At 54.5% G+C, this 25566-nt stretch overlaps 2 protein-coding genes across 4 annotated transcripts in view; one reads left to right on the top strand and one right to left on the bottom strand.

Moving 5' to 3' along the window:
* The window catches only part of MPRIP (myosin phosphatase Rho interacting protein), a 129409-nt gene that overhangs the window by 62492 nt on the left and 41351 nt on the right, over positions 1-25566 (bottom strand). The gene's annotated exons all lie outside the window — the stretch shown is intronic.
* Positions 4756-11524, top strand: LOC132510734 (uncharacterized). Its single transcript, XM_060133013.1, has 5 exons — positions 4756-4768; positions 8429-8633; positions 9354-9535; positions 10007-10096; positions 10627-11524. Exons 1-5 carry the CDS (start codon positions 4756-4758, stop codon positions 10815-10817), a joined length of 681 nt encoding a protein of 226 aa, XP_059988996.1. The 3' UTR covers positions 10818-11524.

Genomic DNA, 25566 nt, shown 5'->3' with positions numbered 1-25566 from the left:
CTCAGACGTGCCTTATTCGTGGTAGCACTGACCGCCAGGTGTGTGGTGGAAGGTCCCTCAGTTGGGGTGTTGCCTCATGGTTACACCGGGGTTGTGGGTCTGGGGAGGAGACCGCAGAGGGGCAGCGCAGTTCTCCTCACGTCACGTCCAGGGCGCAGGACCTTCCACTGTCAACGCTGACCCTGAGCGCCCGGCTGAGGCTGCGTTCGTCACTGTTGCCCCCGTCCACACTGTCCTTCTAGGAGGGACGTCGCTGTGAGCAGCCCACACGTAAGGAGTGGGGGGTGAGCGCCACCTCTTTGAGGGCGGAGTCGCCACACAGATTGCCTGGAATCCTTCTGCACAGGAGATTTTGTGTCTTGTCCCCCACTTATTTCTTCGTTCACTCATTCCTGACTCATGGTACCTATTTTATAGTGTAAATTATAATCCAATACCACACTATTATTTTGTTGCTCAAGCTGTTCTGGCCTTGATCACGTGGCCCCATGTCTCCTGGACGTGCCCCACCAGCGTGTGCATGTCCCACTGTCTGGCATGACAAGGTGCCCCAGGCTCAGCTTGTGTGTACCTGCCCTGGCCCTAGAGTCGGCCGTTTCTCCAAGGACCCCTGGTTCCTTTCATCAGAGAACAGAATTAGAAATCAATACCTAGGTGCTAGGTATGCTCCTGGCTATTGGGATGTTGCTGCCTCTAGGCCTTCTCAGCTGACAGAACAAAGAAATACATGCGCATATAACCTATGTACAGTCACGTATCTACATCCACTCCCCTCCCCCCACCTATCTATCTATCCCTCTCCATCTATCTCTCTCTCCCTTCTCACATGTCTCTTAAGCTAAACATACTGGTGCCCCCAACTTTAACCCAAGACCACACGGATCACTCTAGCCTCTCCCTTCGCTTGCCCGTACCCCTCAACCCCATCCCAGCACACGCACAGTGGCTCGGAACTGTAAATCAATGCTCCACGGGGGCCACTTCACCAGCTAGCGCATGGCGCCCACACACCACGTGCACCACGTGCGTGTTCCTCTTGCCTTCGGCTGTGCAGACTCCACTGGTGTCCGAGGGCACGTGCTTCCTTTCACGCACCACCTGGACTCTCTGCAGGGAGAAGAACCTAAGAGCCCAGTGAGGGAGCAGACACTATCGCACACTTTCTGCCTCCAGCATGGCTCCTGAGCCCCTCTGCCAGGGCACGCTAAGGAGGGGGCACCAGAGGAAGGAGGAGACACAGAGGGCGAAAGGCACCTCCTGGCAGAAGCTGCCCTTCCAGCCTAGCCAGAGACCAGGGCAGGTGGGAGGGAGCTGCTCCGGAGAGGCGGCAAGGGCTGGCACGAAGGCAGCAGGCCGGGGGAGCGACGGGGCCTTATATGGAGATTCCCACATCCCAGCTCTGGTCTTCAGCTGCTGCCGCCCCTGCAAGTCTGCCTCAGCCAGGGAGGCAGGGAGTGCTGTGGTGCTACGGGGTTTGACTGCTCTCCTGCCCAAAGGCCTGCCAGGTAGATCCAGAGAAAACAAGCTGCTGTTTGCTACAGATGGACTAAAAGCCACGCAGCTGTTGGGGCCATAACATTCACCAAGCCCCACCTGCAGCTCCCTTCTGCTCACCCCCAGTACTGGGGTCTGAAGCAGCTAGAAGAGGCTCTCGGGGACCAGACCCCACGGGAGAGGCTGGAAAGAAGGCGAGCGGTCTTAAACTTTAAGGTCTTAGAGCTTAAAGCAATCAGAGCTTAAAGCAATGGTTTTCAACTTTTGCTGAATAAAGGAATCACCTGGGAAGATCCTTAAATGGAGGTTCCCTGCCCAGAGACTCAGATTTAAATTTTCTGGGGTGGGGCTTGGGCATCAGAATTACTAAAAAGTCCCCTCATGCTTCTAACGTCCAGCTGAGGCTGGGAACAACTCCCTAGAGAGGAGACCTATCCGTTTGCTGCCACAGCAGGCCTGGCGGCTGGCTGGCTGGCCCAAGCCCTGGCCAGCTGTACTAGGTCACTGGCAGCTTTTGGCCGGGCCAAAGAGGACCTAATGAAAGCAGTGACAGAGAGGAGAGGAGAGACAAAACACAGCTGTCGCAAGCCTGCTGGGTGTGGGGGCCGATGGGGTGCACAGGAGTGGGCGCTACTGGAGATGCGGTATCGTAAGGGGCCCCAGCACCCACGGCTCGTGTTAGCACCCCCAAAAGGCCCGCCAGCCACAACTAGGAAGAAAACGAAACCCCGAGCAGCCTGAGGGGACGGGGGGAGGGACGGCGGTCATCTCCTCCCTGGTGACACTGTGAGGCCCTCGGCAGACTGAGAAAGTGGAGACCATGCCAGGCAACCCCACCACCCACAGGAGCCAGGTGGGAGGTGAGGCCCGTGGCCGGGGCTACCATGCTCCATGTAACGAGAGGGGGAGGGCCCCAGGTGACCAGCAACGCAGGCACAGGCTCCTGCCTCCACCGTCCCTGCCGTGAGCACTAGGTCTGGCTCCTCTGGCTGGAACACAGCACGGGGGGAGCTCGCAGGCAGCACAGGGGATGCGCTGAGCCACAGAGCACGCAGGCAGTGCGCGCACGCACACGCACACACACACACACACGCTCACACACACACACCTTGAAACCAAGCAGGCCTGGCGCTACCACAGGGCTTGGCTGAGCAGGACCCTCACAAGCTGGAAGCCCAAAGGACTTCAAATAGCACTTCACAGAGAAATTCTCTGATTTATTCCAAGAAGCCACACAACCTAGAGAGAGAGAAGCCCTGATCTGAGCTCACACCACATCAGGAATCACTTAGCCTCCCCTGCCATCCACGTTTTGGATCGCAAGGGAGCAGAGCGGGTAACGAGAGCTTCCGGCAAGGGACCCTCGGCCTGGATACAGGCCAGGCACAGCCACAGCTCTCCAGCCCTTCCCATGGCCCCCAGGGGCCCCAGACTCCAGGGAAACTCGGGCATCCAGGATCGAGGGCAGAGGAAGCCTGCTCTGAGGTCAGACGCAGGCGTCCACCTGCAGCAGTGGTGCCAGGTCCAGGGCACACCTGCTGCAGGCCTGGAGAAGGGAAACCGGCCTGGGGCTGAGAGCCCCAACCCCTCTAAGGACAGGTGCTGTGCCCACATGCCACGGGGCTGGAGCAATGTGAACGGGGACCCAGCCCGCCTTGGTTCCTCCCCACTCTGTCCAAACCCGGCCGCAGGACCGAAGCCCCATCCTGTGCAGGCTCCTTGGGGCTGGTCAGCAGGAGGGGCTGGAGCCCCCGTGCGAGACCAGGGCCCTGGGACACGCACCCTGTTCTTCCCAGACTGAAGTGCTTCTCCACGATCCACAGAGAGAACCCACAAGCACCAACTCCCTCCCTCTCAGGGTAGGGAGCCTGGAGCTCACCAAAGCCGGACACCCTCCTGGTTACACTTCCATACAGCGGGAGCAGAAGTGAGGAGGAGGAAAACCTCCAGAGAGGAGGGGGCTCGACCACAAGGTTCTCTTCCCCTCATTCTCTGCTTCCAAAGACTTCCCCGCCCCAATAAAAGGGCTTGTGAAGAGCTGAGGCCCCTGCCTGTATGGCGGGGCCTGCATCTGAGAAAGGATGCTCTCACTTGTCTCTTTGCTACTGGAAATTGCCAATCAATTTCTCAGAAATGTGCACTTCCTGGGGCTCTGCATTGACCTGGCAACGTTTTAAGGTCCACCTTTATAATGTGCCGTTCCCAACATGTCCTTCCAAGACTGAGAAAGCTTACAGAGCGGTTATGGAGACGCGGCAGCCATCTGTGCGCCAGCACGAGGTCCTTCATGGTGCTCCCTAACCCCAGGGGGCCCGCCTCAGAAGGAAACAGGGGCTGCCTGGGCCCCGTGCACCGCGCTCCACCCTGAATCTCTGCAGCTGCTCAGAGCACAGCGGCGTTCGGAGGAGCGGGCCTCCTGAGCCCTGTGGCAGGCCTCATCCGGGCCCCGGCGCCCAGCTTGGCGCGGGGCTGGGAAGGGAGGGTGTGGGGAGAGTGGTCTCCAGAGTGTCCCTGGCCCCGAACAAGCTCAGGCTCGCTGGCAAAGACTCACAGCAGGGGGACCAAGGCTGCTTTCAGTCCTCTGGCCACTGGATGTACAGTACCGAGCACCAGCAGGGCTGGAGGACATGAGGGCGGGGCACCCAGGACGGCACCCCACAGATGCTTACCTCAAGGAGCTAGGTGCTGGCGGCACGGGTACCCCAGGCATGTGAACGTTCACCCAGCCGGACCTTGTAATGGGCACGCTTCTCTGTATGTACACTGTACTCCAATACTTAAAAACCTGCCTTTGGGTAGAATATGCCCCATACAGGGCTGGAATTACCATTTTAAAAACCCAAGCACTGAAGTGTAGAGAGGCCTGCCAGGTCACACAGCACCCCTTCTTCAAGGAGACACGGTTCCCAGAGGAACAGCCCTGGCTTGAAAGCACCTCCTCCTGACAGGATTTCAGACCGTCAGAAACGGCCTCTCCTGTGCCAGGGTCTCCAAAGAACCACCACCTCCAAGGAACTAACCAGCCCCCTGCCTAAGCCTGTCTCGGATGGGGCCCTCCCCGCACCACATTCTCAGAGGCCAGAGCAGTCCTGCCCCAGCAAGGGCAGCACAGGGAGGAAGGGGTCCCCACTCAGTTTCAAGAGCACCCGCCCACCTTCCTCTGCCACAGCCAGGGCCACAGGAGGCGGCGGCACAGCCCCAAGGAGCTCCCACCGGCAGCAGCACCGCAGGGTGGTGAAGCCTGCACGCTGACTGGAAACCATGCCCATCTCAGGTAATGCTGAGCGAGATGAGTGTCCGCTCAAGGATGAACAGCAAGTCTGTGTCTAGGCTTTTTGTGTGAGGCTCTGGCCTTAATGCAGGGAAAGCATGATACAGGAGGAAATACAGGAAAGCACCAGAACACACATGGCAGAAGTTTGGGACTGTCCCACAGATGTACTTGAAAGCAACAAGGCACCCTGCAGCCCCACCAATGTCAGCCACTCCCCAAACAGTAAGAACCTCAACAGAGTAAGCTTCTCTCGAGACAGAAAGCCTTGCCAAGTGGCCCTCAGCAGGGCCCCAGGGCATCTCAGGGGAAGCAGAGTGGAGTAGGGCTGGGCAAGTCGGGGGCGGGTAAGACTGGAGGGCCGGCGCTCTCTGGAGCAGGCTGGCTGGCCCCGCACCGGCTTGCCCACCAGACCACTACGGGTGACCTGAGGAGAGAGGCACCAGGAGGACGCGGCTAAAGGAAAACAATCGGGTCTCTGTCCCTGTGACGCAGGACAGGTACTCTGCCAGTAGGCAGGGGAGGAAGGTGACAGGGACAAAGGAAGGATGAATAGTTCTGCCTTAGTGATCTCCCACCCAGACCTGATTGCCGGAAGTGCTTAGCAGGAAAGAAGGATGAAAGGGCCACCCAGCAACAGGGACAACTTGTGTGTCCTTCATGGTACATCCCCTCTACCAGGACACAGAAGTCATTCTCTATCGGGAAAAGAAAAACAAATTCTGGTAATTCACAAGGCCAAAGACGCAGGGCTGCAAACCCGTGAATGTGCGGCCCGAGCAGGCACGCCTGGCACGCTTCACCGAGTGCACCCAGGAAGTGCCAGGCGCCGTGTTAGTTCGTCACACAGCTGCAGAGCAGCGTGGCCTTGGGCAAGAGACCTAAGCGCTCCAAGCCTCAGTTTTTCCATCTACAAAATGGCTTCATAAATGAGCCACAGGGCACGGAGCACTTCAGAGCAGACAGGAAATGCCATACGAATACCTGATAAATAAAACAGACATTCTTCGTTACCATCACAGTTCTGCTCATGAGAACACACATTCAAACCCATGAGTCGAGAGCACTTCACACCCACGAGGACAAGCGTCATGAGCACAGTGTGAAAGATGGATAGGGGCGTGCTGGGGAGGATGTGGAGAAACTGGAACCTTCCCTCACTGGTCAGGATGTAAGATGGGGCAGTCGCTGCAGGAACAGTGTGGAGAGCCCTCAGAAGGTCGGACAGAGTTACCACGTGGCCCAGCGATTCCACTCCCTGACAGACATCCAAGAAACTGCAACACAGGTGCAAACCTGTCCACGGGCATCCGCAACAGCACAACAGCCAAAGCAGCAACAGCACGATGTCCACCAGCAGATGAACAGATACACAAAACGTGGTTCAGCCAAACAACAGAAGATTCTACAGCTTTAAGAAGGAATGAAATTCTGACAACACGGGGTAACCTTGAAGACGGGATGCTGGGTGAGAGAAGCAGGCACAAAGGCCACCTGTTGTATGAGTCCATTTACATAAACTGTCCAGAACAGGCAGGTCCACAGAGCGGCTGGGGGGTGCCTGAAGGAAACGGGCAATAACTGCTGAAGGGCACAGGGTTTTTCTCTTTGGGGTGATGAAAATGTTCTAAAATTGACTGTGTTAAATAATGGTTGTATAACTCTGTCCCTATACTAAGAACCACTGAATTGTTTACATTAAGGCATGAATTGCATGGTGTATGAACTATATATCTCAATAAAAATGTTAACAAAAAAATTTTTTTTTTACTTGAGGTTACACAGTTAGCAAGTTGGCAGGCCAGGGCCTGGGCCACCCTTCTGTGTCCCCTCACACGCCTCGTTCCGGGGTTTTCTGGGCATGAAGGCCACCTGTCCAATATCTCCACGTATCAGAATTTAGGAGAACACATGCAGCCCACACCAGAGAGAAAGTCAGAAAATGTTACGTTTGCCATGGGGAGGCTTTATATTAACAAGCACACCTGCCACCCTGCCCTCACCTCATCCGTCCAACCTCGGTACTGTCCCTGGAGGCTTCAGCAGATCGCTCCCACGAGCAGCCCTGGACCACGTCCTCTCTGTACAAGTGAAACCAGGTTCTCAGCCAGGACATGGCAGTTGGAGGAGGGAAGAGGTAAGACGCACGCACGCACACACAGGCTCTCACGCACTCCCCACCCGGCTAAACCACGTGGATGGGAAGGAGTCTCCTCCTTGCCTTCGGCACGGACCGCAGGCCCCCAAGGCTCCACCAGGCAGGCTGGTCTATCCCCTCCGTCCCCTCTGCCCGGGGATCTGAAAACTCCTGCCTCACCTCCTCCAGGTCCAATTCAGCAGCGCCCCACCCCCACCCCCGCCCCAGGAGCCCCGCCGCTACCACTGGCTCTCTTCCCACCCACACCTGGCACCTGGGAGTGTGTGTCTGCCTCCTAGCGAAGCCTCAAGCTCCCTGACTTGGGAGGAAGCACCCCACCCCATTTCCTAGCTCAACAGCAGAAACGCAGTTGACGCTCAGAGATCACCAAACATACAAGAGAGCAAACAGCACAGCACTTCCTTTCCAACAGAGAAGGTAAGGCCTTAGTGCTCAGCTCCTGTGACTACCGCGGAGCCCTGGTCGGGGCAGTCACTGAACAACGAGGCTCCACCTGGAAGGGCCGGAGAGCATCACCGGCCAGAAATGCCCCTGGACCCGAGGCCCACCAGGAGGCATCGGCTGGCGTGACCTCTGTATCCTCGCCCTTGCGCGCCCTGGCACAAGAGAGGACAGGTCCTCGTCTCGTGACAGAGCATGTCCCCAGCCTGCCCCGGCCAGGAGGCGCCACCTGGGCCGCGGAACACTTTTCAGATTTACCCCTCATCAGCGTGAAGAGGTAAGGCTCAGGCCTGCTGGGAAGCTGGGAGGGCCGTGCAAGTCAGGAAGCAGTGGAACTGGGCTCAGGGCCCCAGTCTCCTCGAAAGCCCCAGGCCCAGAGAGCGCCGGCTGCCCGACGAGCCGCTGGAATAGGCTGCATCCCTAGAAGCGTCCTGGGGAGTCCTCTCCCTGCTGCTGCCACGGAGGTCCCTCTTGCCTTCTAACGACCCTCCCAACCCTACACATCAGGACCCCTCCCAGTCCAACACTCACATTCTACCCCCCTCCCCTCGGAAGCTACTGAAATGCCTTGAGTTAATTTTAGTTCCAGGATTTCTGTACTTGGGATGAGCCAAGAGGCCGGGGGAACTTCCTGGATGACCTGGACTGTCTCCAGAGCATCAGCCCCCAACTCCACTTGGTGTGGGGGGTCACAGGGTAAGAGCCCTCACTCAGGTTGTGAGCGTATTCTCCACACTAACCCCACAGCTGCTGGAGCCATAAAACGTTCCTCCCCTTTAAGGAAAAGTTAAATGATGATTGTTCCCAAGAAAACATCCTGCCTCACGTCCTATGAGATGTCCTGTTGCTAACAAGAAACAAAGCAGCTTTACTCAAGGATTTGATTATTCCAGCTTAAAATAAAACGGGGGCATCAGAAGTCAGGGAAATCGTGTGCAAAGCACCATTGTCTGAGGCAGGATGTAAGGAGAGCATATCTGAAACCAAACTGTTTTCCTGCAGTTATGCTTCCATCTTTTTCAATAGTCTTTTCACTCCTGTGATGTCCCGATGCAGCAGATAAGAGAGGGAGCCTATCAGGAAGGCAGCAGCGTCAGTGCAGACAGCCCACTGTGGACCCTGTAAGAGACAGAGCAGGGGCCGTGGGAGGCCAGCCTTCAGCAGCGACAGCCTTTGTCTTCAGCGAACGCAGCTTTGCTTCGGTTGGGGCACGAACTTCAACCCTCTTCATGTAAACAGAGGAGGCCAGACACAAGGATCACAGCACAGGTGAGCTGGAGAAGCTCCACCTGGGCCTCCAATCAGGCAGCTTTTACTAAAAATAAAGGCCACTGCCTCCAAAACAGCCAGAGCAGCTGGATACCGACGGTGCTGAGGCTGCCCCAGGATCAGAAGATATGGTCTGTGCTTCCCTCCAGCAGGGTGGCTGGCGAGCACAGGGCCCCAGAGCCAGCGGGGCCGAGGACAGGTCAAGGTCAAGGTCACGGTGACAGGTTCCTCTGCACAGGAAGCTGGCTGGACCACAGAAGGAAGCGAATGAGGCCTCCTTAGCTCTACGCTTGGCCAGTACTTTTACTCTTAACTTTCACCAACGCGCATCTGACCCAGGCCGGGGCGTGGCAGTGACTTTGTCCACGGCTGCCCAGAGTGACCAGGCCTTCGGACTCTCAGTCTGGTGTTCGCTCTACCGCACCGTCCTGCCTCAAGGGAGATAAGACCCCCCCGGGGTGGGGGGGGCAGGGACGATGAAACACCTGTGGGTAAGGGGAGAGGGACTGACTCGCAGGAGGACCCCAGCACAGCTGCACCTGGACTTGGGCACACGCGGGCCTTCCAAGCTGTGGACGTCAGTGCCAACTGCAGGGGCACATGCTAGACAGAGTGGTCACACGAGGGATAAATAAAGGAGGTCAAGTCACGGAAGGGCATTGGGTTCGTTCAGTTGGGTAAGGGCAGGAAAAAGAATCACGTCTGACTCTTTTTTTCCAGAGGTGAGCCCAGAGCAGAGGGCATAGGACACTACGCTGCCCGGTGGGTCCAAACGGCCTCAGGGAAGCTTCTTGAGGCTTGGGCGCACAGCATTCTCCAGGACCAGCGCCTGTTGGCTGGTGTGGGAACGCAGAAGACAGGGAGGGAGATGTGCCACCAGCAGATGCCGCCGGGCCACAGAGGTGCGCACACCTCACGCCGGGCACGCAACCCCGTCTCCTGAACCCCTCGGGACCCTGAGGAGGAGACTGTCACCGCTGCAGAAAGTAATTTCAAAAACGAGGAAAACATAGACATAGAATTGGAGTCCTTGCTGTTGTCAACGCGACTGTCAAAATGCTTCTGAAATTTTTTTCTTTTAAAAAACATAGAAAATACATATTTTTAAAAATCTGGATGTACTATTTCAAAACGTTCAACTCTCTTCTTAACCAGGTGACAGGTGTCCCTAGATCTGAGAGGGAGGGGCTCCTTCAGGGGAAGCATGCCTTTGCTTTGACGGTGGAGCTGGACCCTCCTCCACTCCCCCCAGTGCCTGAAATGAACCCCCAGTGAGACAGGAGGGCGGCAGGGAGACAGGACACTCAGCTCCACGGAGCTCTGGTCCAACGTCCACACTCATCCTGAAAAGCACTTCTCTCCCCACACCACAGATGAGAACACTGAGATGTACGAGGCTACAGAAAGTGACCACAGACAGCTAGCAGATGCAGCTGGAATTCAACCCACACACATCAATCCAGGTATTTTCTGACAAAATGCTTGAGGACCGACCAATTCAGTTTCATTTTGACAGGTTCCACAAGGGGGAAAAGTCCAGCCCAAAACAAGCCCAGCCTTGCTCCCCTGGGCAAGACTGACTGGGGCATTTGCGGGGGTGTGGGGCAAGGCGCCCCGGACAAGCCGGACCTCGAGGCAGAAGCCCTTTGGTATGCAGGGACATAGGTTTCCAGGCTAACTTGCCACCATCCCACACCCAGGACAGCTGCAGCGCAGAGGCGGAGCCTGGCCAGAGTCACCGAAGGGCCTCTTTATGGACCGAATGTTAGTGATACCCTCAAAATTTCTACGTTGAAATCCTACCCCCCAGTGGGATGGTATTGGGAGGTGGGGCCTCTGGGAGGTGGTAGCATTGGATGAGGTCATGAGGGCAGAGCATGTATGAATGGCGTTAGTAGCCTGCATGCTCTCTCTGCCACGTGAGGACACAAGGAGCAATCTGGAACACAGAAGACGGCCCTCACCAGGACCCGACCATGCTGAACCCCTCCAGCCTCCAGAACTTTGAGAAACAAACTACATAAGCCACTCAGTCGATGGTACTCGTCACAGCAGCCCAAACGGAGTACGACAGCCTCTGCAAGTCAGCCCACCTTCCAGCACCCCCGAGGAGGGACACCCTGCAGGACATCCACTTCACCCTTTGCTGACTACCCGTGTGACAGGCTGGCAACAGAGATGTGATGCCTGCAAGGATTTCTCCTGTGGGAATAACTCTGAGCAAGGAAACCAAAAAGGGCCTCTTGGGCTTCCCTGGTGGCGCAGTGGTTGAGAGTCCGCCTGCCGATGCAGGGTACGCGGGTTCGTGCCCCGGTCCGGGAAGATCCCACATGCCGCGGAGCGGCTGGGCCCGTGAGCCGTGGCCGCTGAGCCTGCGCGCGTCCGGAGCCTGTGCTCCGCAACGGGAGAGGCCACAACAGTGAGAGGCCTGCGTACCGCAAGAAAAAAAAAAAAAAAAAAAAAAAGGGCCTCTCATCATTTAAACCCCGAAAGTTCACATCAGAGAATTTTTTCTGAATAGTCAGTATATTTTCATCTTTGTGCTTTCCTGTTTTCACAAGATTTGTACAATGAGCATGTTACTTTTATAACTGGGAAAAAGGGACTTCCCTGGTGGTGCAGTGGTTAACAATCTACCTGCCAATGCAGGGGACGTGGGTTCAAGCCCTGGTCCAGGAAGATCCCACATGCCGTGGAGCAACTAAGCCCACGAGCCACAACCACTGAAGCCCGCGGGCCTAGAGCCCATGCTCCGCAAGAGAAGCCACCGCCATGAGAAGCCCACGCACCGCAACGAAGAGTAGCCCCTGCTCGCCGAAACTACAGAAAGCCCACGCGCAGCAACCAAGACCCAATGCAGTTAAAAATAAATAAATAAATAAATTTATAATTGGGAAAAACATTTGTAATAGCAAACAGTTTTTGTGGCATTTGCTCTCTTGCATATGACCACTCCCCTTGGTTTCAAGATCCAATCCAGTCTTTACATATTTTTTAGTGTCTACACTTTAACTATAGATTTGCTTCATTTTAAGAAATCTTAATAGGCAAATTCAAAGTTAGAAGGAAAGTAAATGCAGGGGTGACTTTTTACACTAAGATACGGCTGCAAGGCAGTACATTCAGACTTCCCCACAGGCACCAGCAAGGACACAGTACTGGGTGGCTCAGTCCTCCTATGACTGGGCAGGAGCTTGGAAAGAAGGGGCCTGGGAGGAAGAGGAGAGGAAGAGGGAGGGGCTGAGAAGCAAATGACTTTCAGCTGGCTCCAAGCTCACAAGGCTTGTGTCTTTGACATGGCTATTTTTGGGTTTCTGAGTGGGGAGAAAAAAAGAAATTCTTCCCACCACCGCCTAGCTTGGCAGCCCCTTTGCCCTGGCTCCCCGTCCCTGCCCCTCCCTGCTCCACAGCCCCTCAGGGATGAAGGAAGCCCACCCTGGAGTATCTCTCTCCCCCCAGCCACCCCTTACCACCCCCCATGCTCTTAGGAGTATCGGGAGGCATCACCCACTTGCTTGTCTCTTTATACAGAGCTGGGAAAATGTGGAAATAAATGAAGCCTCAATTAGGCAGGCATCCAACGTTTGGGGATGGGGCGGGGGAGGGGACCGAGGCTCCGTCCCAATTCAGGAATGCCTGAGAAAGCTCCAGGAGCCTCCAGCAGCCTCCGAGAGTGGAGGCTTCCCACAGACTCCTTTTCGGTCCTTACTGATCAGGCGGCCAGAGGCCTGGGAGGCCGGCTTCATTCCCACAGCAACTCACTTCAGGAGGCCTGCCCGCTGCAGGAGGGCTGGCCCCCCTGCGCCACCCCACGCACAGAAGGAAGGGAGGACTCCTGCCCCCTCCTTCTTCCTCCCTGGTGCCCTTCCCAGTGCAGGAGAGGCAGGACCCTAAGAGTGTGGACCCAGACCCAGGCGCGCTGGCAGCCCTCCAGGCCGAACAAAGGCAGTTTTCCCCTTTTAACTGTGGAAACTCAGCGTTTCTTATTTATTCCATTCTGAGCCTGGAAAGAGCAATGAAACGGAGATCTTGTTTCTTCCCCTGAGTGGTGGGGTGCAGGGAGAGAGGCGGATTCTGTAGGGAGGAGACTGGGCAGGAAGAAGTTCACAGATATTTTTAGAGACATGGGAATTAAGCAAGCAGGGACCTTCTGGGGCCGGAAACGTTTCTGTTTCCATCCCAACTCTGAAAGGCCAGTGGGTGATAGAGAGTGAGGGCCCAGGAGGCAGAGCGTGGCAGGGAGGAAGCATCAGACTCCAAGGAAAGGAGAAACAAGCGGGGAGCCGAGGTCCCTGAGGGCCACTTCGCTGCTACCGCGCTTACACAAGTTGGGCAAATGTCACGACTACACAGCAGCGTGGGGCGGCACAGAACACTGGCACCGGGCCCCCAGCAGGGCCACCCCTCGGCTACCTGCTCTTAGCCCCCAGCTCTCATTAGTATGGGGAGGTGGTGAGGGGCCAGGGTGAGATGCTGATCACCCCAACTTCCTTTGCTGCTGGTTCTGGTTTGACTGTGGGGAAATGAAATGGAAGCTAAAATAAGGATTTTCAATTATCTCCAGCCTTCCGATGAGTCAGGCTATCTCAGTTCTTTAAGACCACAAATATGGTCTTAACCGTCTGTGGGGTGCCTCACTCAGAAAGCATCTCTCTACAGCCTCCGGAATAGCCACACAAATCTGGGTACAGGACGTGGAGAGAGGAAAATAGAGAACAAAGCGGGCGACCTTGGATGCCCTCCTCCCACTGATGCGGTGCGGCGTTTCCAGAGTGCAATCCGTCAGTAACTAACTATCGACTACCTCAAAAACGTTCACATCCTGGACCCAGCAATTCTGCTTCTGGGAATGTCTGCTGAAGCATTATATTAAGAAAAAAAAGAAAGAAAGAAAAAGAAAACACTTAAAAGCAACTTGAAGGCCCACAGTATGGAAATGAGTAAACACGGCTACCTGATGGCATAGTACATAGCTATTAAAGACTGCACTTCGAAGGGTGACATGAGGAACTGTTAAACAGAAGAGTTTTATTAAATATAACAATCTTACTTTTAGGCCTCACATAAGTATACAACTACACATCCTAAGAGGACGCATAAACCATGAAATTGACAGATTTTGATCTCTTGGTATAGGGCAGCTTTTTTTTGCATGCTTTTTGTGTGCTTCCCAAAATTTTCATCATGAACATATTTTACTTCTGGCCTTGGGGAGCAAAAATCACTACTTCTTTAACCCCATCTTCTACCACCATCTCTGTGCTTTGACCAATCCTGCACCTCCACCTCCAGATTACTCCTAATTTGTTCTTTCCCAGAGAGACCCAGAGCTTGGCAGGAGCACTCCTGGGGCCGCGCAGGGTGTGTGCGTCTGTCTCTCTCAGCACCATGCCCCCGTGCTGGCTAACCCCTCCTTCCTGACTATGGACTATGAGATCCTGGAGGGCAGGACCCTTCCTCATCTTTATTTTTCCAACTCCCAGCCCATCCATGGTGTACAACAAGCAAGCAATGAGTGAATGAATGAATTCAACCTCTCTCCTGGTTTCCTAAGATTCCAGGAAGTCATCAGGAAAACACGTGGCGTGGGGAGAAGGAAAACACGATAGCGTATGAGGCCCTGGAATAAGGACAGGCCCAAGCCCCAGATCCCCTGACGGTCTTTCTCAAGGCAGCCAGAATATCAGTTACAGAGCCTGCCCAGCCCATGACAACAAGGGTCTTATTGTTGGTACAAGTAGGTGACTGGGCCCAGTCAGTCAAGGGCCTTATTCACCAGAGGGAGATTAGACAGACTATCTCCCTCTAACTTTTCTGGAACAGCAGTCATCATTAACCCCTGGGTTTCCGACCAGAGAATCAAGAATTTCAACTATCTATGAAAGTATCTCTTCCTCATAAAAGGTGCTGAAGCAAATTATAGATTGAACACAATTCAGGAGGCAAACACACATACACCCGCAGCAGGCAGGTGTACATTCACTCTCAAGCACGCCACACACATCCCACTAGGCACACATGAAGAGCTATGCAGACCCAGGGTAACAACTGACCCACACAGGACAAATCAAGGAGAGAACAGAAGGGAAGAGCAGCCTAGAAACAGAGGAGTGGGGCAGGCAGGAGGGAGTGCCCACACACATGCCCTCTGTGCAGACCGATTCCTGAAATGCGTGAGGGGGTCTCCAGCCAAACGCTGCCACAATCACACAGTGACATGTTTGAGTTGTTGATAAAACCCGAATCAAAATGACCACAGAGAAGCTTTAAAAGGCATAAACTCTCAAAGACAAAAAACTGGAGAGGAGATAGCAGCAGATGTGGGATATTAAATAAATTTTGAAACTTGGGAAGTGGGTGTGCATACACGGAGAGTGACCAGGTGAAGCAGAGAAGCTTCCGGAGGGAAACCAGGAGGAGGAGGCTGATGCTGTCCCAGAAGAGCAGCAAGCTCAGGGCCTAGAGGCCCCAGGCACCTCTGACCAAGGAGGCAAGGCCGAGAGCAGGAGGCCTGGCCAGCCCGTTCAAGGAGCAGTGAGACCCTGGCCCAGCCCTCGCCAGCAGCGCCCGGAAGGTACTCTCTGAAAAGGCTCTGGACGTGGGGCAGCAGGCACCACGGCGGGGGCGGGGGGTTGAAGATGCCATGAAAGTCTGCATCCTGAAAGTGGAGGTCTCCCTAACACCACGTTCTTCTGCTGCCCATAGGGCTCCCAGGCTGGAGAGCAGAGGATTTGGATCTGGGGACTCGCCAGTTCCCTGCCTGACTGTCCTTCTAAGATGAAGCCAACCAGTCACCCACGTATACCCCGCACACACACAGTCTCGTTCCTAAACACAAACGTACAGCCAAGGGTCACAACTCGGATGAGGAAGCCCAAGACCAAAACAGGCAGAAAGGGACCTAAGAAGAAAGTAAGTCAGACCAGAGACAGAACAGAATTTCAAAATAACTGAAATTATAAGAGAAAGTATTGCATCCATGAAACATGAATAAGATGCTATAAAAAGGGACACACAGAGAACATAAAAATGAGCCCTAAGAAACTAAAAATACGATAGCTGACCTAAGAACCAGAATAAAAATAAGAGAACAGGATAGCTGGGATCAGAAATAGAAGGGTTTATGGCAAGGTTAATGAAATCTCCGACACGACAAAGCCATGCAAAAAGACAATAAAATCAGAGCCTGTCCAAAAGGACCAACAGCCAAATAACAGGAGCTCTGAGAGTAAAGACCAGGGAAAACGAGGCAAAAGAAATTACCACAGGAAAAAAAAATACAAGAAAACTTTCTGGACCAGAAGGACAGAACTTTCCTCATTGAAAGGTACACAGGCTTCTGACTCAATGAAAGAACCAGAGCCACGCCAAAGCACACCTTCATGAAATTTTAGAACTCAAGGGGTGATGAGAAGCTCCTAAAAGTTTTCAGAGGGAAAATTCCATTCATTTACAAAGGGTCGGGAATCAGATCCTTTGTACATGAACTCTCAATAGCAATGGTAGAAATTAAAAACAAAGAACAAAGCCTTCAAAATTCCAAGGGAAAACTATTTCCAGCCTGACATCCTACAACCAGTCCAGCTATCAATCGAGAGTGTGGGTAGGAAAGGCATTTTTAGACATGCAAGGTCTCAAAACTTTTTTTCCCTGTGCCCTTCTCAAGAGGCTTTACCAAATGGAGAAGCAAACCAAAAAAGAAGAGATCCATCTAAGAAACTCAGGAGAAGGAGGAAGGGAACTCCCAAGTCAAGAGCTAAGCAGCGGGCCTGGAGAAGAGCCAAATGGGAACAAGAGGAGAAAAGGCTCCATGAGGGATCTGACCATGGAAAAAAAAAGAGCCACTGACCTAGGGACTTGCCCTCACTAAGAGGAGTTTTGTAGTTCTGTCAGAAAGTTTAAAGTTCAATCAAGCTTAGTTAAATACAAATCAAACAAACGAAGGGGGGAGGGCAATTATCAACTGCAAGAGAAATCAAATGTGAAAGGAAACATAGTCATGGTGTACTACACGGCTTGGATACGCACGTTTCTTACAGTGTCATAATAACATAAACACTACTGACTTAACCCTACTGTTTACTGCCCTGCACCTGTGTCGGCAGGATGGGGGAGGACGAGAGAGGGTGTGAGGCAGGCACATGCCCGCACACACTGACGTGTGGGGAGGTGGGGGTGGCAAAGCCAGCAGGCGCAAGAACCAAACCCTACGGTGTGGGGAATGAAATCCACAGATACCGCCTTCCGAAACTCAAGAAATGACAGGATACGTGTGTTATTTACAAACACAGAGGTAAGTACTGAAATCCTCCAGCTACAAGAACTGGCAGTGGCCTCCTGCGGGAACAGGCACAGGAAGAAGGAGTGGGGCAGGGTGGTGCGCGTTTCTGCATAACAAGTGTTGAGGCTACAGACTTGACTTTTTAAACTATGTATGTATATTATTAAAAAAAAAAAATTAAAGCCCCCATGATGGTTTAAAATTCCCATCTGGCCCATTTTCAGGCTTCACGTGTGTCAGGGAGCACAGAGATCCCAGGGTAAATACTGAGTTACTGGTTGGAAACGGACACACACCTTTCAAAAGACTGCTCGCCATCACCCCCACAGGTCCAGGAGGCCGACCCCCAGGGTCTTCAGACAAGTCAGTTAGCTCTGGATGCAACTTCTCTTTAGGGTGTGTTCATATATTATTTCCTCCCTGGGCAAGGCTGTTAGAAATAAACGACTGTTTTTCCTAAGTCAAAAACCTCAAACACGGCCTTCGCTGGAGGAGAGTTCACGTGTCTCCCAGAGTAATTACGGAAAGATCATTTCTAAGGTTGTGACGGTTTGAACACTGGACTTGGGGTTTAATGTAAAGTTTAAACTAAATAACCAGGTGTGTTCTAAAATCAGGCACATGCTTTTCTCCCTGATGGGACGCGGCTAACAATCCATGGAAGAAGCCGGCATGGATGAAAATCCTACCGAGCTCGCAGATGTCCACACTATTAAACCACCAGGCTGGCGCTCCACACGGCGACTCTCCCCTCTTCCAACCTTTCAAGCATCCTTTAGGAACCAACGCCCCGTGACCTGGCAAATCGTTAGTGAGTGGATAAGTGAACAAAGCAGGAGTGCTTCCACACCCACTCCTTCTGCAGAGAACTGGCCCTGCCCTGCCCTCCGGGCAGTGGTGGCCGCCCTCACCTGGCCCACACCAGCAGGACAAGGGGTCCCATCTAAGAAGACATCCCAATGTCTGTCAATGTCACCTACATGGGCCTACTTAGACAAAGAAGATAAAATGGCTTGGCACCCCTAAGAGGACACTTTCACCCTGCTTTTCCTGGTTTGGAAAGGCAGGGCTTGTGTTTATTTCAGCAACAGAAGGGCAGATAAGAAGCTGGGCACGGTGACTTGGTCCAGTGGCCAAGGGAAGCCCATGAAGAGAAAGGAAGGCGCATCAGGGAACATTCGAGAATTCCCACCAACAATGTGGGGTCGGGCTGTTTTCCTAACCTCTTCTCACAGAGCAGGAATTGTGTGCTCTTCTCTGTCTCGGACGGAAGCCCCCAAAAGATCAGAAGCCTTGAAGCGTCCTCTCGACACTCACGCCGCACCTCCTACCTCAAGATGGGGTTGGCACCCCAGCCTGTCTTGGGCCTGCTCCCCACCTTCCTCCACCGGGTGGGCAGGGAGGCCTGACTGAGAGCCAATTACAGACGCGAGGGTCTGCTGGTGTGAGAATGGGGTGCGTGTCCATCCCTCAGGAGCTCACAGCTCCTGTTCACACGCAACCCTGACTCCAGGCAGTGAGAGCCCCCGCGTGGAGGCGCAGCCGTGTCTCTGAACCTGCTGGAGGGTGACGACAGAGACCCCTCCTGCCCTCTGCGCCTCAGTTTCCTCATCTGTCAAAGGTGAGGGCTGAAGGAGAGGATGCCTTCGAGGACCCTCAACACCACCCAACATCTACCACTCCCCGGCCCCTCAACCACCGGCACCCGAATATATGGCGGTGCTGGTAGGTCTCCTCCTGAGAAAGCGCTGGAAGGTAGGGCCAGGCGTGTCCTCCACACCAGGCACAAGTCTGGCCTCCACCCAGCAGGGAATTCTTCAGACACTGGCTGCCTTACAGGAGGGACGGAGGAGAAAAGGCTGCCTGGCCCTTTTCTGCCCATCACAGCCCTGTGCGCTCAGCAGGCGTCAGTACCCATCACACCACGTTGACCAGGCAGAGCTCCGGCACCAAGTGCTGGGAGGGGGATCTGGGCTCGGCTCACAGCACAGGAGCCAGAGCAGCTCCACCCACCAGGCCTCCCACCCACGGCTCAAGGCCAGAAGCCCAGCTCTGCCGGGGGTGGGGGGGTGGGGGGGTGGGGGGGAGGTGGGGGGAAGAACCTCACCTTGGGCAAGGTTCACCTTGGGCTCTCCCCACAGAACCATTTTCAGGATTAAATGGGAACCCAGTGAGAGCAGCTAGTACAGTGATTGCTGTGATTTTTTTTTTTAGCTCTGCATTTATCAGAGGCTAGCTGGTTCCAAAAAATGTACATGGCTACGTGGAAGAAGTGAGCCTCGGGCTTCTGCCCCAGTGGCAGCCACCACGCCCTTAGACAGACAGCCTGATGCCACTGATGAGCGTCCGTGTACACGGCCTTTCAGCTGGGGCCTGGGCACCGCAAAGCACTGTCGGGCCCCCAAATCCTCACTGGTCAGCGGGGAGACAGGTACAACCCCCACCAGTGGGTTCAGAGGGAAAAGTGAATCACTCATAGTGGACTTGGACGAACAGCCCAGTGCATCCACCAGGCAGAGGTACAGACAGAAACCCAAAAGGAAGGTGACCTGAGGAGGGACAGAGAGCAGGTGCAGCAGAAGCTGGCTGGAATCCCGGCCTTGCAATGAGGCCGCAAGGACCCTTCTCCGCTGCTCGAGGACGAGCATGCTCCCGTGCGGCTGGAGGTGGGCCACAACTGCCAGGGTACAAAGTTCTTCAGCGCCTCCCTCCACGGTTTGGGGGGTTTCTGTTCCCTCCACCTGCGCTGCCCCATTCCCGCACCTCACGGTCCCACTGGCTGGGTCAGCAATACCACCCTCGTTAGAAGTCACAGAGAACCAGCCTCGCCAACAGGACGACATGGGATTCCCGCTTCCCTCAGCTCGCCCTGCGGGCCAGCTCGATGAGAGGGATGCCAGCCGCGCTGGCTGCGGAACCTTCGGCCGGGAGGGCTGTGTCAAGGAGCTGACCCCATAACCTGGGCAACGTCACCTCTCCATCCCCTCATGGGTACAGGGCTGGTCCTTCCCCACGCTGCACCCGTGCCCAGCTCACTCTGGAAACACAGCGCATCTGTGCCGTTGGGGACAACCACGGGTGGGCCCATCATTCTCCTTTTCGTCTTCCATGTACTGCCTTTCTCTGTTCCCATCTCCTGTGCCTGTCTCAAGCCCGGCAGGGACATCCACAAGTACCACCTAATCCTGCCCAGAACTGGAGCTGAGGACAGAAGGAGGGAGGAAGACAAAGTCAAGAGCCAGCCATGCCCACTGTCTCCCCGCCCCATCCCAGGCAAAGCCCTCCAGCCCTAAGACCCGGCCCAGCTCCTCTCTGCTGTGAAACCTTCCAGGCAGAACCAGCTTGCCCTGCTCTGTATCTAGAGCACTCTGCATTAGGTCCCTCTGATCACACCCTTTGTGGCCGCTGGATAATGGCCCCAGAGATATCCCCACCCCAATCCCCAGAACCTGGAGTGTGACCTCAGATGTCAGAAGGGACTCTGCAGGTGTGATTAAAGATCCTGAGATGTGGGGATGATCCCACCTTATGCGGGTGGGCTTTACATGTCATCACAAGTGTCCTTTCAGGAGAGAAGCGGGGGAGAACTGACACAGGTGAGGAGAGGTGACGATGCAAGCAGAGAGGCAAGGAAGCGGCCACGAGCCGAAGGGCACAGGCGGCCCCTGGTATCTGAAAAGGGCAAGACACCACCGTCGCCTGGAGCCGCAGGGATGCTGAGCTGGACTCCTGACCTCCAGGACCGTGGGAGCAAGTCATGCTGTCTTAAAACAGTAGGTCAGTGGCAGTGGTCACGGCAGCCACGGGAGACTAATACACTTACACATTGTATATCATCATCAGAATCCTCTGCCCAGAATGAAGCCACCTTGGGCTCACTTCTGACACTCGAGAGACATCTGTGAATGGTCAGTTCATCAACGTGCACATGCACATGGCCTGGATCAGCCCTTCAGAGTAAGTCATCACATGGTACCAAGTGAGGTACCTTCCTTAAGAAACCCCACCTGCCATCTGTGAGATTCTATGAGTGGAATCATGCCCTGGGTTCAGAGGGCTTTTCCACCAAAAAGAACATCCCCTTCCCTTCCCTGTCCAAGAAAAGATTCTTCCGAAAACGTGTTGTGGAGGGAAGGAGAGCAGGAGAGATTAAGACACTAACATATTAAGCTGCCTACCCACAATTAATGCCTTAAGTGGATTGGCTTATCAGACTGTTTGTGTTGCCAATTTCCCAGGAAAGTCCAAAGGAAGGAGATGGTCAGGTGGGGAGGGCTGGGTGCATGACAGAGTGCTGAGTGGGGGCAGAGTGAGGAGCCCGAGAAGTCGGGGTGCAGGGGCTATGCCCTGGCGGTCTCTGCAGCCTGGCTTCATGCCGTCCAGCCCTGCATAGGCGCGTGTGGGCACCGTGGGCTCACACGTGGACACACCAGTACCAGTCACTTGGCTTTGTTTCTTGGACTCCAAATGTTTTCTGCTGCTGACTCGCATAAAATGACCCATTTTTTGACAGTTCTCTCCCTGCTGCCACTTAATTAGTTTCCTAACCAATTATTCCCAGCTGCTCACTTTCCTAAAACCCAAAGTCACTCCACTCCTGTCTCTGCATGAGAGCCAGAGCTGCCCAGCCCATTACCACAGACGCTCGCCCTCCAGGCCACAGTTGCAGCTGCCACGGAAGTCCCCCCACAGCTCCGAAGACCTCCAACAAGGACACCCACCACTGCCCGGCCTCAGCTGCTATCCCAGCGCAGAGTGAGGGCCACAGAACTCCCTCCCCCAACTCAACAAAGCTGCTGCTCCAACCGCCCCCATCACCTCCTCCCATCATTGAAAGAGCTGTGTGCGTGCTGCGGGCCGGACAGGGGAACCAAGTGGACAAGAGGACGTAGAACCTCCTGCAGCCTCCTCTGTTCACAAGTCGTATGTGTCCCCTCAGCAGCTGCGGGCACCCTGGGAGAAGCGGAGAGAAGACCGTGGGTTCTCACTAGGCTCAGGGGCACCAGACACAGGCAGGTAGCTGATCCCTATTCTGCTGTCCTTGACTCAGCACTCAGGCAATTGGGAAGGAAGGAAAGTACACGGGACGGTCCCAGTAACACAGAAAGGCACTCACGGGGCAACCCGGCCACCAAGTCCTCTCACTCTGGTCTGAAAGTCAAAGAAGGAGGATTCCCGGGGGGCGGCCTTCTTAAACGTTTACGACAAAGACTCAAGCGCAGAGTCAAGGAGGACAGCAGACCGATTCCCCACTCGGTCAGCCAACAGGTGCCGAGCTTCTCCCACAGCCGCGTGTATTATGTAAGGTCCCACCTATGCAGGCAAATAGCAGCCTCTGCCTCGAGGTGCTCACTGCCCTGTAGAGGGAGACCCACACGGAAACATGCGCCCTGGGGACAAGGGACAGAGGAAGGAGATCGGTCTGACCTGGACCCACCTGGGAGTGGTGCCTGTGTCTTCTCCTGGTTCTTGTGAATGATTCAGGGTTACCTGTAGAGCCTTCCTAGCCCACCTGGCAGGTATGTATTTGCTCCCTTCTAACAGACCCTCTGTAGCCACTCATTCCCATGTGTTCTTCTCTAACTTCTTTCCTCTACAAGGCTCAGGCCACCAGGTGACAGACCCTAACACTGAAAGCACAGAACATCTGCCCTGCCCCAGACTCAGGCCCCCCATGCTAACAGTTAGCCCTTCCCTTTGGGACGAGGCAACCAGGAACCTGACTGCTTGCCCCACACCTACTGATTGAGCCCCTCCTCGCTGGGTTTCCCCAGCCACAAATGGACATCTGGACCAGCTCATCTCTAGAAACCTCTGTTCTTCATCCCAAACAGCCCCATAATTAACTGCTGGTGGCCTCCATCCCCCAGCTGTTCCATACTGAGAAATGTCAGCCAAGTCAGCATGCAGAGTGGTAAATGCCAACAAAAAGCTACCAGAGGCAGAACGCTGCACCTTCCAACAGACACCAGGCTCAGACATCGTAACAAGCCCGTGTCTCCAAGCTCCTCCTCAACTCAGTAAAAAGGAGGGGAGTGCAGGGAAGGACTTAAAGTTCGGCCACCAGTTTCCAGGGAACAACATCTGTACACAGGGATGCTTCATTCTAATGGGTGAAGTCTCCTGCGTCCCAGTGAGTCAAACTTGAGGAAAGAAGGCATGTGACACTTGTGAGTTTCACCGCTAACCCCTGACCTTTTGACAAGAAGGCTCTGCTGTCAGTTGGGAGGGGTTCCCAGTCCCAACTGGGTTCATCTTGCCCTTCCTTGCTCACTCACTGTAACATTTCCAAGTAACTGGAAGTTGACCCAAAGATGCTCTAGGGCAAAGCGGCCTGCAGGAAGCCCAGAGGCAGAGCTCAGGGTCCTCTCTGCACCCACCCCTCATGCTGTCATCCACACCCGCCCCAAGAGACTACATACACCTCCAGCCAAGGAAGCCCTTGCATACATAATACACATTTACAGACTCTATTTTATCCGCAACATACATAAGAGTCATTAAGGAATTAAATGCTACAACATCCCTCCCAAAGAGGTGAAAATGATGTGTAGCTTGTCATGATTAAGTAAAGATAGGGTAAGCCCCCTATCTACAGCCCCCACGTCTAGAAAATTAAGGCAGGCAGGAGTAAAACACCTCAACACCCTGGAATCACCTTCTAGACAGCCCAGCGGGTGCATGACTCCTGAGCTCTCCCCCAGGCTGAGCCACTGAGAGTGGAGAGCCACTCTCTGCTTTTCCTCACGAACAACAGCCCCTGCAGAGGCCTCAGAGTTTACCTTGAAAGATGGGTGTTGTTCACACATCCAGCAACACTGGCAAAGCACTTACCACTTCTGCAAATGTTTTTTTAAAAGTTCATTATTTTGGAAAACTAAGTTAATTAAATGGTCGACACAGAAGAGGTGCCTTGCTCATGCAGGCTAGTGGACTGGGCCTTCAGACACCCAGATGATTCTACCTCAGAAGCAGGTCTGTCCAGTCAAGGCATATTCTTCTCTGCAGCTGGGGGGTGGGGTGGGGGGGTGGTGAAGGAGGGGTGGGAGTATCCCACAATTTCAACTGAAGTAGCGCCAGACTGTATCAGTTTTAAAACTTGTATTAAGTTTCTGTGCAGAATTCCACTGAAAGACAGAGGTCTCCCAACCTGTCTGTGACAGCACCAGGAGGCCCAGTGGAACGTGGTGCATCTGCAGGGCCCGGGAACGGCTTCTGCTCTGTAACAGCCCACATCTTGCTCACAGGCTAGCGTAAGGATGAGAACACTTCCAAGTTCAAAGCTATTTTTCAAAACTACCAGTTTTACCACGGCAAGCACAGGACTGCAGAAGAGCAGCTGAGCAGAGGAAGGGACGGAAGGAAGCCCAGGTTCACTGTGGGCCCAACACCACCACGAGGTTTCTGTGGAGGGAAATCAGGCAGGGAGGAGGCCCTGCTCAAGGACACTCAGTCAGAAAGAGAGGAACCAGAGTAAAACCCTTAGTTACTGGACCCCAAACCAACGCTCTCTCCCTACACCCTTCAGTTTCCGGACACCCTGACACAGCAGGCCTGCCTCTGTGCCCTGGAGGCTGAAACTGCGTGGAAAAGTACGAAGGCCGAAGCCAGGCCAAACACATGACGGGTTTAAAAATAAATCTAAAGACATGAGACTAATCCGTAAAACATCAGACGTGGGGAAGCTTCTCCGCAGCTCAGACCGGCACGGAGCTGAGTACTGTTCTGATTTCTACACATCTCTGAACGTACGTCCACACACCCGGACTACAGGCCTGAAGTTAGTTTAGTTCAGCGAGCTGGAAGGCACATGAGAACCTCCTAGAGCTGCACAGACCCGAGGGGTGGGCAGGAGGCCAAGAGCCAGCCTGGCCCTCGGCCAGCGCCACCTCCCACACGGCACGCAGAGCCGCCCATCACTAGACACAGCAGGGGAAGGACCCCGTCATTCTCCCAGAAGGCGTCTCACCAGTTCACAAATCCCAGTTCTGTCACTCGTAAGTTGAGTGATGCCACCATCTCTCGGGGCCTCAGTTTCTTCCGTGAAACAGAGTAACAGTATGTGTCAAGCAATACTGATGCGACCATCACGTTAGAGGTCGTGCCTGAAGAACAAACAGAGCACCGGGCTGAGCACGCGCCCCCCCCCCAACCCTGTGACCAGCAGGACGGTGGCCAAGGCCCCTCTCTCCTCCTAGAAGACTCCTCTGACTCCCCAGTCATCCGCTGCCCTGAAGAGCATGCGCACTGAGGTTGGCTTGGTATTTAACCTTCACGTGTCCACGTGGGTCCCAACAGGCTGTGAGCGTCACCGTGAGAGGAACCTTCTTTCGGCCGTGTGGTCTCCCCCCACGGCCCTTTGCTACGGACACAACAGCCACTGTGGTTACCACTGACTCAGACGCATCGGCCTGCCTAGCAAGGGGGAGGAGAGCCAGCGCTTAAAGCAGGGCTTCTCCAATGTCTGTGCTTCTTAAAATCGCAGGAAATGGTTATTTAAACTGTGGCTACCTGGGCCTTGCCCTCAGGAGGTTCTGAGCAGGGGATGCGATGGGGACTCAGCTGCAGAGGAGCGAGAGAACCTCAAAGACAGTCCCCACTGGCAGCAGGGCCAAGGTGAGTCCCTCCCCATGCTCCCCTGGGGCCCAAATT

Source organism: Lagenorhynchus albirostris, chromosome 20 (assembly GCF_949774975.1).
Source record: "Lagenorhynchus albirostris chromosome 20, mLagAlb1.1, whole genome shotgun sequence".
NCBI lineage: Eukaryota > Metazoa > Chordata > Mammalia > Artiodactyla > Delphinidae > Lagenorhynchus > Lagenorhynchus albirostris.
The sequence above is the reverse complement of the archived record's forward strand: the minus strand, read 5'-3'. Positions and strand labels throughout refer to the sequence as shown.